Source organism: Candoia aspera, chromosome 2 (genome assembly GCF_035149785.1).
Source record: "Candoia aspera isolate rCanAsp1 chromosome 2, rCanAsp1.hap2, whole genome shotgun sequence".
Classification (NCBI taxonomy): Eukaryota; Metazoa; Chordata; class Lepidosauria; order Squamata; family Boidae; genus Candoia; species Candoia aspera.
This window is the reverse complement of record NC_086154.1, coordinates 77,364,398-77,378,487: the sequence shown is the minus strand read 5'-3', so window position 1 is coordinate 77,378,487 and position 14,090 is coordinate 77,364,398. Positions and strand designations below refer to the sequence as shown.

Sequence of the window (14,090 nt, the reverse complement as noted above, 5' to 3'; positions counted from 1 at the left end):
ATCTTATTGTCAATGGAAGAATGCCATTTCCCTGCTAATATGGAATATGACAGGCTGTTTGTCTAAAATAATATGATTGTACCTGTTTGGCAGTCAGTGGATTTAGTTAAGTTTAACTTTGGATGGATGAATGGAATATCTTCACTAATCAAGGGCCTTCCAGATATTTTGGACTAAGCATTCCAGAAATCCTTTCCTGCACGCTTACCTTGGAATTCTACGACGGAGGTGGAAATCACTATGCTGGGTAAAGTTGGTATGCGTGTTAAAATATACCTGCGTCCTTCTTGAACTCCCATAGCGCAAAAAAAAAAGTGGGGGGAGAGTTAGTACAGGTGACTGGACTTGGATATGGAAGACAAGGGTATTAATCTCACTCTGACTGATCACTTTGAGGCATCATGGTTTCAATCTGAACCTTAGTGAGGGCAAAATATTGCTTTCTGTCTCATATTTTGTTTTCAGTCATTCATCATACAAGCCACAACAATGGTATTTATGATGTGGTTTAGAGTTACTTCCAACGTTATCTCTACATCTGATTTATACCTTGCTCCATCCTATGGCTTAGGGCAGACTGCTTCTCGTTTTTATCCTCCTTCTCCCAACCATGCCCTTCAGGAGCTCACTGCCTTTGGACAATTACAGTTGCTACTGAAAATCAGAGACATGGAGACACTTCTTACAATTTTGAGGCAGAAAATTACCCCCCCCCCCAATACACAGAAGAAACACTCAAAAGTAGGCCCTAAGCATATTTTTAAAAGAAAATCACTTAAAACAACAACTCTCCTGACATACCTGTAAAGATTCTGGCCTCTCTCACATCTGTGGTCCTGCTCTTTGCTCAACTAGTGTGTTGAGTGTGGCCCTCACCAAAAAAAATCCCCACCCCTAATCTAAAGGAAGTTTTAGACTAAAACCAGAGGAAGTAATTTGCTGATGTGTTCTGCTTTCCCTTTCATTTTTTAATCAGTAATTAGTGATGGGGGATTTCCCTCCCATTACTTTTGAGATTAGATCAGCAAACAATTTTTCTTCCCAACACTAATGCCAAGAAAGAAAATCTAAGCCGTTTTGGGCTCAACTACCTGTCTGCATCATATACATGAGATCCTCATAGGAACATAACCAGGGTAGGGAAATGGGAAAGAGGCAGTTTCCTTCTGTCTATTGAGAGGATAGGATATTATGGGTGCAGGATCAATCAAATGACTGTAGTGATAGCTTGTAGAACAAAAATAAGTCATCTCTTTTGCATTTTCACAATAGTAAAATAGAATATTCTTAGAATCAACCTGGTCTTGAATTTACAAATTGTTGCGCAATAATATATTTCTCCAATTCCTTTACTGTTAGAACTCTGCTCCATATATTACTCTCAAAAGTCAGGGTGTGAAATCCACATTGATGCATAAGAGGAAAAGCAGTTGATTACTTTCTGCTGGAGACTAATTTAGCTATTCTGATCTGTAAGGAAATATGACATGAATATAACCTTCAATTTAAAATCAAGTTAGTTATATAAACAGTAAAAAATACTATACTCATAAAATAATGTATAAAGCGGCACTACAGACTAAAAATAACATGAGACAATGTATTCAAGTTTCTGAGTGTGTTTCCTTGATGCTGGAATAGCATGATTGGATGTGCATTGGTTCCTTCTAGAGAGAGAGTTCCATAATCAGAATGCAGTAACTGAAAAGGTCCTCACCATGACCTCCACCACCTCAAAGGAGAGTATCTTGAAGAAGGACTTTCCACCATGATGTCAGTATTGAGATATCTAGTTAAAGCTATACAGGGCTTTATAGATTTAAAACAAGCCCTTTGAATTCTGTTCTAAAACAGAACATCCAGTTTTCCTTAGTTGCTTAAGAGATTATCAACTAGTGAATCATTTGATTGATCCTAGCCAACCCTTTAGAAAGTTACTATTTCAGTTTAACTAGTCTTTTTAAACAATCTTCAAAAGCAGCCCATATCCAGAGTAACAGAAGTCCAACGTGGAGGTTATCAAAGAACAGATAACCACAGCCTGGCTATCTTTAAGTAGTTTGAAATGAGTTATTGGACTTCCATAATTCTCTTGCTAAAAGCCTCACAATGTAATTGCTTCTAATATAGCATTTGAAACTGCTGACTGTTGTATTCTCCTATAGAAATTCAGTATAAGCTGGGAAAATGAAGGGAAAAACATATTTTTGTATGCACAATCTGGTGCAGAGACATATAAACTGAATAAAAATGGTGGCAGGCAGATGAAGTACTGAATATCTTTTCTCTGCAGAATATTTCCTTATTTTTTCTGATGAACTAGAATTAGTCTTTTTTCCTCACCTACTCCTAGTCTCCATAACTAACTTTTCTTCAGAGAAAGGAGTCTGCTTGTGAGTTCTAAACTCAACTTTTATCTTATAGGTATGATTATAAATTTTAGAAGATTTCAGGCTTTGTGCACTGGAGTGCCATCTGGAAGACTGATGTGCCTCCCCTTCTAAGCCCAGAATGCTTATGATTGCTTCCCTCAAAGATGGCGTGGGATGAAGCCCATATAAATTGATGAAGGCTACTCTGTATGGAGTACACACAGTAGTCTTCTTTCCATCACCTTTAAAATTGCAGCTGTAGTGCTCTAAGGAACAGGCAGACGAGTAACATCAGCTCCTTCTTCTCTGTCTTCAACATCACTTCCTCACCAGGGTTTCCCACAAAGTATTTTCATCTGATCCACACTCATCTTCTTCCATCCTGGAAGCAAAGAAAATATTCAGGAAACAGCTTCATGGATCAGTGCTCACTCTCTTTTCCTCCAGTTGATTGATAGGAATGTACAAAGCGTATCAGTCACTCTGATCACAATTAATCCAGTTGTGGTATAACAGAAATCCCCAAACCTCCACTCCAAACTAACAGCAAATAAAATAGTTTGTATCCCTCCCCCAAATCCCCATTTCTCAATACATATATATCTCTAAAATCTCCATTTCTCAATACATATATATATCTACATTTGCTTGTTGGCTTGTAAACAAATGGAGAAGTTACTATGATAGATCTGACGTGAATGAAAATTATTTACATTTTTACAAACACTGGAATTTTCCAAAGCTTCCCAGAAATTTTGACACCTTTCCTCTTTTACATTTAAAGCTCTGTGAGTTGAGAAAAGGGAATATTAGTGTAACAGTAATTTTGAAGCCAACTCTTTTCCCCAATAATTCTGACCATGGCATATGTTACTACATGGCATATGTTACTACTGGAATTACTATATTTCTGGGAAGAAAAAGAAGAACAGGATGTTGAACCATGGTGAGCGTAAGAGGAAAGGAAGAAAAAAAAAAGTAAGGCTCAGTACCTGGGAAACAAGTTATGGCAAGAATTCACACCAATGGAAAACCAAATTACAAGGTCTGCAGAGTCACAGTGATTTGAAAGGAAATTACAGATTTGCTGCAGTAAACTGGAACTGAAGCAGAAATAAATTGATTCTGCATCTGGCTTGGGGTCTGAAGCCGATCCTGAAATGGCACAAAACACTGATAGGGAAGTGTTTTAAGGAGACTGAATTTTAAGAAATCTGAATAGTGCTCAGACAACAACTTCTAAGCCTGAAGACAACTGGCATGGGCTGTCATATATTGAGAAAACCTGGAAGGCTGGAACAACAGGATAGTCTGCAACTGCAGTTTATAAATGGCAGGGTATAGGTGAGTATAGGAGGAAAGGTACCATCAAGCCTGTAATTCCATTTGCAGTACCGGACAAACAGTCATGTACCTACAGTATCTTCAGATCCTTGGAATGTTTGAGCAGTTGGAAGCCCTGTTGTGGGAACCTTTGATCCTGATATAGTTCTAAGGCACAGAATTTACCAACTGGTTTTCCTTGTATCCTGTGTGTACAGTTATAGGTTGCATATTTTCCCCTCGTAATTGTAATATTGGATGTTAAAAAGACAGGGATTTAATGTTAATACATATAATGGAGAAACTTGTGAGAAATCATTAGCTGGGCCCAGTCTTTGTGTTTCTTATAAAACAATGATGACAAAACAGGCATTTCTCAATATCTGATTTTACTTTCCTGTTCAGATTTTTTCTTCACAAAATATGTGACAGGCTCTGGTGGGAGTAACCTTTTCTTTCTTCTTATAATCAGGTCTTCTTCAGGGGTCTTACAGTGAATACAGTGAGAGGATTCCCTGTGTGTGCTGCCACATTCCTTGGATATGAACTGTCACTCAAAGCCCTAAGAAAAAAAGCATAGACAAATCCTTGAATTCCAGGTCAGTTTCACAAAATGGTGAGCACTTCCAAATCTGCTCCATCAGTAAAATCATCTGAAAAAGATGAACGATGGGGTAGATATCATGGAGAGTATCCAGTTGTTTTGCATTGCCCAAGCCATGCTTTTGGCACTTTTTAAAAACTTTTCTAGAAAATTGTTTGAAATGCTGTAATTTTTTAGGGGAAAAAACTATACAAAAGTAATTTAACTAGAGTTACTTCTAGGTGCCCCTACTCAAAAAAAGAAAATTAAAAATTAAAAAAGGAGGAATGTATGAAGGTTAAATGAAAAGCAATGCCTCTACTTTCATAACTTTAGTTTAAATTGTGATATTGTAATTAATGAAACAGGAAAATAATCTCTGAAATGAGCCCTTTTCCTACCAGTATTTATTTCTCCATGTAATTACCACCATTTGCTATACACTTCTGCCACCAATGGACAAGCGTCTTAAAGCTGTCACAAAAAAAGAAAACAAAACCCTCCACACTTTGTCTCTTCAACCAGATCCTGACAGTACTTTCCATCTCTTGAGGCAAACAGATGCCCACCATTCCTTTAATTTGGGGAAAAGGGTGGAAGTTACATGGTGCTAAATCTGGACTGTATGGTGGAGGGGGTAAGATGGTGAGATCCAACTTTGCAATTGCCCCCTTGATGGCTCATGAGGTATAAGGCCTAGCATTGTCAGAGTGCAACAAAAAGCTCTTTCTTGCACTTCCCAACTCTGCTTAATCATTGTTTCAAAGCGCTGAATGCTGCAATGTAGCACTCTAATCTGACAGTGCTAAATTCAAGAAATTCCATGTCATTAACACTATCTGTGTCCACAAAACTGTAACCCTGAGTTTTTCTGCTGAAGCCTGGGTTTGGGATTTTATTTTATTTTATTGTTTTGCAGGTGAAGCTTTGTGATGATATTCCATAGTCTGATGCTTCTTTACTGGGTCATAATGATGAGCCCATGTTTTGTTGGCTGTCCTGATGCTGTGAAGAAATTTCTTAGATTCATTCTCGTAGTATAAACATTGCTAGCAAATTTCAACTCTTGAAGCTTTCATCTCTGCCATCAACATGCAAGGAACCCATCTTGCATAAACCTTTCAATATTGAAGAACATCTATAACGGGACCCACACATTATTCCTGTGAAATTCCAAGCTTGATAGCAATTTCCCTTTCCCACCAAGTATCCTTAAGCAGTATGTCAAACTTTGTCATATAAAACTTATTTGTCGCTATCACAGGCTATCCATTCCATTCTTAATCACACAAATCAAGTCTTCGTGGTTCACCATCTTTACATTTTTTGGCCCAGCAATGCACAGTACTCATGTGAACAGAGTCATCACCATAAACAATTTGTGTTCAGCAGTGAATTTCAAGTGGCAGGACTCCTTCAGCAGTCAAAAATTCAACCGTGGTTGTTGCTAAAAGCACACTGAGGAGTACTCTCTGCAGGTTTCCATTTCATGAACTGTTGCAACGCAGCCTTTTCTTACAGCAACTTCCTACCAACTGAAGAGAAAGACAGCTGCTAAAAAACCCACCACAGCTTCTAATATGTCAGTATTACCATCTGTTGGAAAATAATAATAATAATAATAATTATAATAATAATAATAATAATAATTATTATTATTATTTCTGTCACTAACCAGCACAATACATAAATATCCAAAAATATTATAAAACAGTAGAACCATCATAGATAGCATATAACATATAAAGTTAATCTAAAACCTATAAAAACTAGATCTAATTTAAGAGAGTTGAAATAAGCTATGCCATTTAAGAACAGTAAAAGCATAAATATTTTAGCTGTCCCAAAAAGTGGCAACTTACAACATTTGAGGCATTGTTTTCATTCAATCCTCATATATGCCATAGACTACAGTTTCACTTTACTGAAGTCTGTGGAATTCTGTTGCCTCTGTTTTGGTTTTAGAACTGTGGTGTTTTATGGATGCTTGTTTCTTTGCTTCTTCCCAGGGTCCCTGCATACCTCACTTCTGCTTTCACTTTCTAAGCCAAATCAGTGGCACTCAGGTGGCATTTGCACTGATGAAATTTAGTGATCCGAATCCTCTTCATCTAACATCAATAGTTATAAAGCCAGAAGCAAAGGACCTGGTTGTCTGGCAATGACCCAAACTTTCCAATAATCAAACTTTCTCAAAAGTGCCAACTGTAGCAGCTGCCTGTAACATTAATGTCTAGTGTTTTCTGTAAGTGATCAGTTGAACCCATGCTGAAAAGAATCAAAGAGGGGAAAAAGCAAGTGATTCAACGCTGTCTTCCTGTTTTGTGTCTTTGTATCAGCAAATGAACCTGTTTTCCACTAGGAGGAGGAATGGAATAACTTTCAATTTCAAGCCATTTATGCTTTCGATTGTTCTTCATCACACCTATAGTTTCAACTAGTTTCTTCCTTTTTTCGATGGTGTTGCCCTCTCTGATTTCTCTATTTCATGACGCATAATTTACTATATTGTATGGCATACCAGATGTGAGAAGGGAGTGCTTTTAGCTATGCAAGATAGAATCACTACACAGCAGCAACATATGTGGCTGATGAGGATATCTCTACTTGCAGTCTCTTGTTTGGCTCCTGTCTGCAAGTGAGCCACAGATGAACCAAATGTGAGAATCGTGTTTGGCTACTTTTTTCTTAGGGCTATGCCTAGTTTGCACTTGTGGGAAGCACAAATGTAATGGAAGCATAGCCCAAATCAGCTTTCTCATTACAATGTAGTCATAGAAATCTAAGGACAAAGGTGGTAAGTCAGTACCAATTTCATCAGTTTGCTTGTAAGGAAAGAAATGGGGAAGGATTGTGGTTAGGTTTAAATCTTAGCGGAGGGATCAGAATTTTGACAATCAGGAAATGTGGCACAGGAGTAGAAGGCCATAAAATCACACCTGAATGAACAATTAGCTGTGAAAAAGGAAAGAATAGCCAATATAAGCACATATTGTTGTTAACAAATCAGGGCATACCTTGCTCTTTCCCATAAACTTTTGTTTATGTAGCTTAGCAAAGAGAGGGTTTTATTAAAGAGCAAACTGTTAGCAGGGGATGGGAATACACTTGTTCCCCAATTTGAAAAGTCCTCAGAGTTCAAATGTTCAGTACACTACTTATACTGTAGAAAGTCAGATTTCTTCAGAAAAACATGTCTTCATTAACGTGCTTTCCCCTTTATCCATACATAGAACAGTTCCCACAGTCTCAAATTGTTTTCACCACCTCCAAATGATCCCACTGCTGGCCTATTTATCACATACGCACACAATGACTTTCTTTCTTGGAGGCATCCTATAAATAAGAGAGAGGGTCAAAGGTCCTTGTCCATATATAAATTCCTTCTAGGGGGCAAGTTTGCCTCAAATGAACACAAAAGTGCACTGCTCTGATTCATTCACAAATCACTTCCACACTATACACGAGGGTTGGACATTCCTCTTGCATTTTCTAAGATTCTGTACGTACCCCAAGACTAGCATTAAAGATTACCTTCCAGAAGCCTGTGTAATTCTTCCTTCTTTGATCTTGCCCAGCTGTGTGGGGCTTGATGGTTCCATTGTACCCTAAATAGAAGAACAGCCTTTCTTTTGAAAGTGATAAGGACAATTTCTCCTTTTTTTTTACCAGATTGTTTGAAAATGGATTAATAAAAACAAACATAATATAAAAATGAACAATTTACCATAAACAAAAACAAAAGGAAAGAAAAACTCTGAACTTTCAATGTTGACCAAGCCTGTCAAGATTTTTTTTCCAAAGGGAAAGAGAATGTGGCATTTTTTGATTAACCGAATATATAATTTTCTCAAAAACTGCTAAGTCATACAGCTCTGAAATCCAATCCTTTATATCTGGAATTATAGTATTTCCCCATCTCCTAAGAATTATTTTGTTATTACTAGAGCACAAAACCCCCATCTTTCTTCTGAACGTGTTAAATTCCAAGTAGTCAGTATATAATTCAATACAATATACATGTCTTTAAAAACCAGACTTTTCTCAATAATTCTGTCAATGTATTGTATAACCTTACTCTAAAAGAGGTATAAGAAAGAGCATGACCATAACATGAGTTAAATTCCCTTCAAATTTCTTGCAACCCCAGTATAAATAATCTTTACAAAACATTTTCTTTTTTTTTCATAAGCTTTCAAATAACTTACTATAAAAATAAAACTTTGCTCTCATCTGTCTTTTGAAGAGATCACTTATTAATCTGACATTAATGTGACTGTTGGCAAGCTTGTGACCAAGGCATGAGTGACCATGAGCAGAGAGCTGTGCAAGAGTTCTCCTGCTTTCAGCAGCAGCCCTGAGCCCAGGAGGAGCCCCAAATTGCGCATAGGTTCCATCTGGAGTATTGCAACCCCAACCCCATCCAGAACTAAAGATGGAAAGTGCCCAGAACTAAGGGGCCCTAAAACCCTGAGCCACTTGGCCTTGCTAGGGTTGAGTTGAAGTCTGTTGTTCCCCATCCAGACCTCCACAGCCTCCAGATACTGAGATAGAACCTCTGTGGCATCACTTGGACAACCCAGGGTGGAGACAGAAAGCTCAGTATCATCAGCATTCTAATGATACTTTACACTGAACCTTTGGATGACCTCACTCAGAGGCTTCATGTTAAAAAGAAGAGGAGTGAACCCTGCAGCACTGCACAGAGCAGGGGACATGGGCTGAACCTCTGCCTCCCAAACAACACCAACTGGAATCAGCCCCAGAAGAAGGAAGAGAACCAGCACAACACAGCGCCACCCACTCCCAACCCCTAAAACCTGTTCAGAAGATATTGAAAGCTGTTAACAGGTCAAGTAGAGCAAGCGCTGCGGGTTAAACCGCTGAGCTGCTGAGCTTGCCGATCGGAAGGTTGGCGGTTCGAATCCGCATGACGGGGTGAGCTCCCGTTGCTAGTCCCAGCTCCTGCCAACCTAGCAGTTCAAAAACATGCAAATGTGAGTAGATTAATAGGTACCACTTCAGCGGGCAGGTAATGGCATTCCGTGTAGTCATGCTGGCCACATGATCATGGAAGTGTCTACGGACAAACACTGGCTCTTCGGCTTTGAAACGGAGATGAGCACCGCCCCCTAGAGTTGGACACGACTGGACTTAATGTCAAGGGAAACCCCTAGAGCAAAGATGGATGAACCACCCCCATCCCGTTCCCACTAGAGGTCATCTAGAAATGCAATCAATGCTGTCTTGGTCCCATAACCATGTATGAATTCTGACTGAACAGGGTCCAGATAATTCGTTTCTTCTTGAGTCCTGTGGAGTTGCTGCACAACCACCTTTCCACAAAAGGAAGTTTAGAGACTGGATGAAAGTTGTCCAGAACAGTTGGGTTTAACAATGGCCTCTTGAGGAGGGGATGAACCATTGCCTCCTTAAGAGATGAGACCACCCTCATGTAGCTGCAAGAATGCTGTCCATCAAACAGGATCAAACTCCTCCCAGATAACCAAGCCAGACCAAGCCCCAGTTACCTTCACAGGACCTGCTCCAAGACTAGAATCCACCTTAGTGTGAATCCAAACAACTTTATTCATCAGGTGCCTAACATATTCATCACAGTGATCCTATAGGTAAAATTCCAAATTCCTCCCTCCCTGGGGGTACAGGTCACCTAAAACCAGGCCAGTGGACAGCTATCCACAGATGTAATAAGGTATGGGCAATAGAAAACACTGAGTACAGGTAACATTCCACAAGTGGCAAATTTACAGGTTACATCACTCCCTTTCCCAGCCAGATTTGTATCCATCTTAAAACTTGCAAGTATATTCAAGGACTTTCAAAACATGCTCTCTATTGCTTAGTTGCTTTAAAGGCTAGTTTTTGCACATAAAAGAAAGAAATGGTTTTGGGTAAAAGGAAAATATGATTTCCTGAACTTCAAAAGAAGGCATGGATGCCATGCTAAAATGGTAATATCCCCTTTATTAAAAAGCTAATAATGAAGCCTAAAATTCCAGGTAACAGTTACCATAATGCAAAACAAAGTACAAACCTCAAGCATAATTTTTACTTCAAAACTATACAAACAGTAGTTGCTGAGCTCCTTATAACACTCAGAGAAATTCTTAGGAAAAGAAAAAAGTGGGCGTCTGCTGCCCAGTGTTGGGTTTGAAAGTGCGCCCATTGCCAGAGAGAGAGAGAGAGAGAAGGTGAAGGAGAAGGAGAAGGAGAAGGAGAAGGAGAGAGAAGGGTAATATTAATGGTAGAAAACATCCTGGAAACTTAGAGAGGGTGATGGGGAGCTACCTCAAAAGTTTGCCTTCTGTTAAATGGATCTTTTGTGACTGGCTGTATCTATCATGACAGTCAGTCATTTTGGCCAGCACCTTAACCCCTACACCAAGCTGGCTCTTTATGTTACATGCTTTCAGGGTCTCTGCTCCACAGATAACCAGATGCGAGTCATTCTGGTTGAAGTTGGGCTTAAGGGAACAGTTGCCCAGCAGCATCCCTGCCTGAGCTGCCCAATTACGTTGCTGGGGTGGCACTAAAGTCCCCAGAGAAGAGTCCTGAGGATACCACAGATAGCCAAGAAAACAAAGGGATCATTGAACAAATTAAGCCAGGTGAGATGTGGGAAATGGCCATGGTGGCAGCTTGAGAGCCTTGCAGAGGGTGGATGTGGTGCCAGACTCGGAATGGCATTCAGGAGGCTTCCCAGTGTACCAGTGGCAGTGCAGCAGATGGTGCAGCACTGCTGATCAGCTACTGGCTGATCAGCTGGTTTCTCAGTGCATCATTCACTCATCCTGGCTCTTCCCCCAGGCATTGGGGCCATGCTGTTAGTCTGGAAGCTCTGGCATGGATAATTGTTAGCGGTGTTTTATGTTTTTAAGGAGAGGGCCTCAACCCGGGTTTTCTTGTTATCATTTTCTTGTATGTTTTATATTGCATGCTCACCTCATATAATGTAACTCCCATCATACTACATCAAGCTTTACCCAATCCACTTTCTGACTTTATCAGATGTATTATCGCTTGAATATAGTTGTTTACAATATTCTGAATTTCTTTTTGTGATTTAATGATTGGTCTAGTTGTCACAAAGAATCACAGATCAACTCCAGCTCCTATGACCAAAAAAGTAGTAACTTTTTCTCAGTGATTATAAAGCGAACTGCAGAATAATTGCTAGCTATGACTTAACGACTGAACAACAACAAGTGTGCTAAAACCATAACACTGTGATCTACTGGTTTGCACCTATTACAGCACCCTTTGTTAGAATGTGGCAATTTCATCAGGATACTTTGTTTTAGGACAATAAAAACAATGAATGAATGCCAGTAACAATGGAAAATTAGGTGATAAATGAGAATTCCCTTTAACACAGATGGTGAAACAAAAGGAAGATACTATAAACAAGTTTTGGCTGCTTATGCAAAGCTGTTTCATATAAAGACTTTGTTGTCTGGCATCAGGAGCTTTTTGTTAAGAATTAGGCATGTTTTTACTGTAGCAGCATTGAAAAGTTGCTTAATTACAATAACAACATGGCAGTACCCTCCTGTGGCCTAACACAGCATTACTGTTTGTAGAAAAAAAAGAACAGAAAGGTAACAGAAGTTTAAATGAATTATTGGGTAGAAGAAAAGTTAGGAAACTTTTACATGAGTATCCTATGCCAGATTAAAGCAGTTCTGGATCTCTGTGTCCCCACTGTGTCAGCAGAACTGGAAAGATGATTTGAAAATAGGGTAGTGAACATGTCAACAATCACTCAAAAATGCTTCTGACCTCAACAGATTTTATTAAAGCAGTTGTATCTTTTTTTGCAGGCTTCCATATGAACCTGAAACATCATTAAATCAGCTACATCTCTTTTCAGGCTCATGTTTTAACTAAGTAGTCCCAGGCTATTGAATATTTTTTTCCCTTCTCCTCCTCTCTCTTTTTTAATTGGAATAGAGGTGCAAGGCTTTTGGTTACTCCTGAACCTGCAGCAGTTTGGGCCAGGGAAATTATTTCCATTCTTCATTCTTGATATTTGAAATTTATTTATTTATTATTTATTAAACAAATTTATAAGGCCACCCAACTCACAAACAGTGACTCTGGGCGGTTTTCAGAATTAAAAACCATAAAAACACAATACTCACCCCATGGCAGCAGCAAACATATTCGTATCAACCACTTGATTGGCTCCGCAACAACCTGGAGTCCCCAGGCCCGCTGACAAAACCACATCCTTAGGGCCTTCTGGAAAAGGAGCAAGGAGGGGGCCAACCTTATCTCCAGGGGAATGATGTTCCAAAGGGAGGGAGCCACCACAGAGAAGGCCCTTTTCCTCGGCCCCACTAGATGTACTTCCCTAACTGAAGGGACCCGCAACTTACCCTGCCAGATTCACTACTGAATCCATATGCCTATGACTGAGAGGCAGCTACCCTGGCAACTTCCTCTGCTGGATATAGAAAAGTTTTGGCCTGCTTAAAGCAAAGAGATTTCTAGAAAAAGGTGGGATAAGGAATGGGGCCTCCATCTTCCCAGCAGCCTTGGATGAAGAACTGGAATTCTCCAAGAAGTTAGAGAAGCCCAAGAAATTGAAGCAGAGGAGTTTGCTTCAGGGAGCCTTCTATAATCAGAAATTTGTGCTAGATTTTGTTTGTTTGTTTTATTTTGTTTTCTGTGTGTGGTGTTAAGTTTCATCTTTTTTCTTTCTCTGTACAAGTTATGGAATTTAGTGTTGGATATCAGTCTTCATGCATATCCCATGTCAATTAATTACTCTGCAGTTTGCTTTATAATAGCTGCAAAAAAAATACTACTTTTTGGTTTATGAAAATGTAATTTTTCTTTAAAATCTTATCTGCAGTATTTTGAATTATCTCATTGTAAGCTGAAATAGTTTGGCCACAGCATGTCATGGCTAGCTCTGACTCAGAGGAATCTGAAGCAGAGGAGCCTTCTGGGAGAGCCAGTTGGGTCTCAGCCTGAGGAAACTCCGCGCACTCAATCACCTGAGGCTGGTCCACCCAGCAATCATCAGGAGCAGCTGCCTCCACTCTCAGAGGATGAGGAATTGGAGCTGTAAAGACCACCCAGCCCAGTGTGTTCCGTGTGCAACGGAGTGCAGAGCAACAGTGCTCAGGCTGCCTTCTTACATGCCGGGGTGTTCCTAGCATTGATGGGCTTCACCAGCATGGGTTCAATTTTGGAGCAACTGCTAACCTCACTCCCTTCGTTGGGAACAACCAGTCCACTCACTGGAACCCCTGTCTGTTGTGCCCTGAACTCTTGTTGATAAAAACGCTGTACTTTCGGACCTAGACGAGCTAATGACTTACCAACAATGCTACGACCCCTAGACGGTGCCCTGACAACACTTCTGCTGCTGCTTGGACTTTGCTTACTGAGAACTTACCTGTAAGGATTTGGGACTGCTTAAGACTGTGTTTGTTCTGAGCTCATGAAAACCTGTGCATCTTGGAATCTTGCTCTTTGACTTCGGACTGAACTGTGACCTATGTTTGTACCTTGAACCTTTGGACTGTCTTCTGCCCCCTGCTCTGGCTTTGTTTGCTTGGACTTTCTCTCCAGAAAGTTGCTCAAGGAAGTTGTGAATTGCACTTGGGGTGCACGAATGACTGGAAAAATGTGAATCTGACAAAACCTCAATTGACTTTTTGAGTCATCGCATTTCTCCAGCTGACATTTCCATGGACCAAAATAAGGTAGAGGCACTGCTATCATCCTGGCAGGATTCATGAAGGACCAAAGATGTTTCACACCTCCTCATCTTCATTAAT

General features: G+C 39.8%; 1 protein-coding gene across 1 annotated transcript in view; it reads left to right on the top strand.

The window, feature by feature from the left end:
* The window catches only part of SLC25A48 (solute carrier family 25 member 48), a 39,447-nt gene extending 33,774 nt beyond the window's left edge, over nucleotides 1–5,673 (top strand). Inside the window, exons 5-6 of the mRNA XM_063296467.1 lie at nucleotides 4,168–4,294; nucleotides 5,198–5,673. Of these exons, the coding sequence (XP_063152537.1) occupies nucleotides 4,168–4,275 (108 nt within the window). The 3' untranslated portion in view covers nucleotides 4,276–4,294; nucleotides 5,198–5,673. The remainder of the gene's footprint in view (nucleotides 1–4,167; nucleotides 4,295–5,197) is intronic.
* Nucleotides 5,674–14,090: the final 8,417 nt, after the last annotated feature.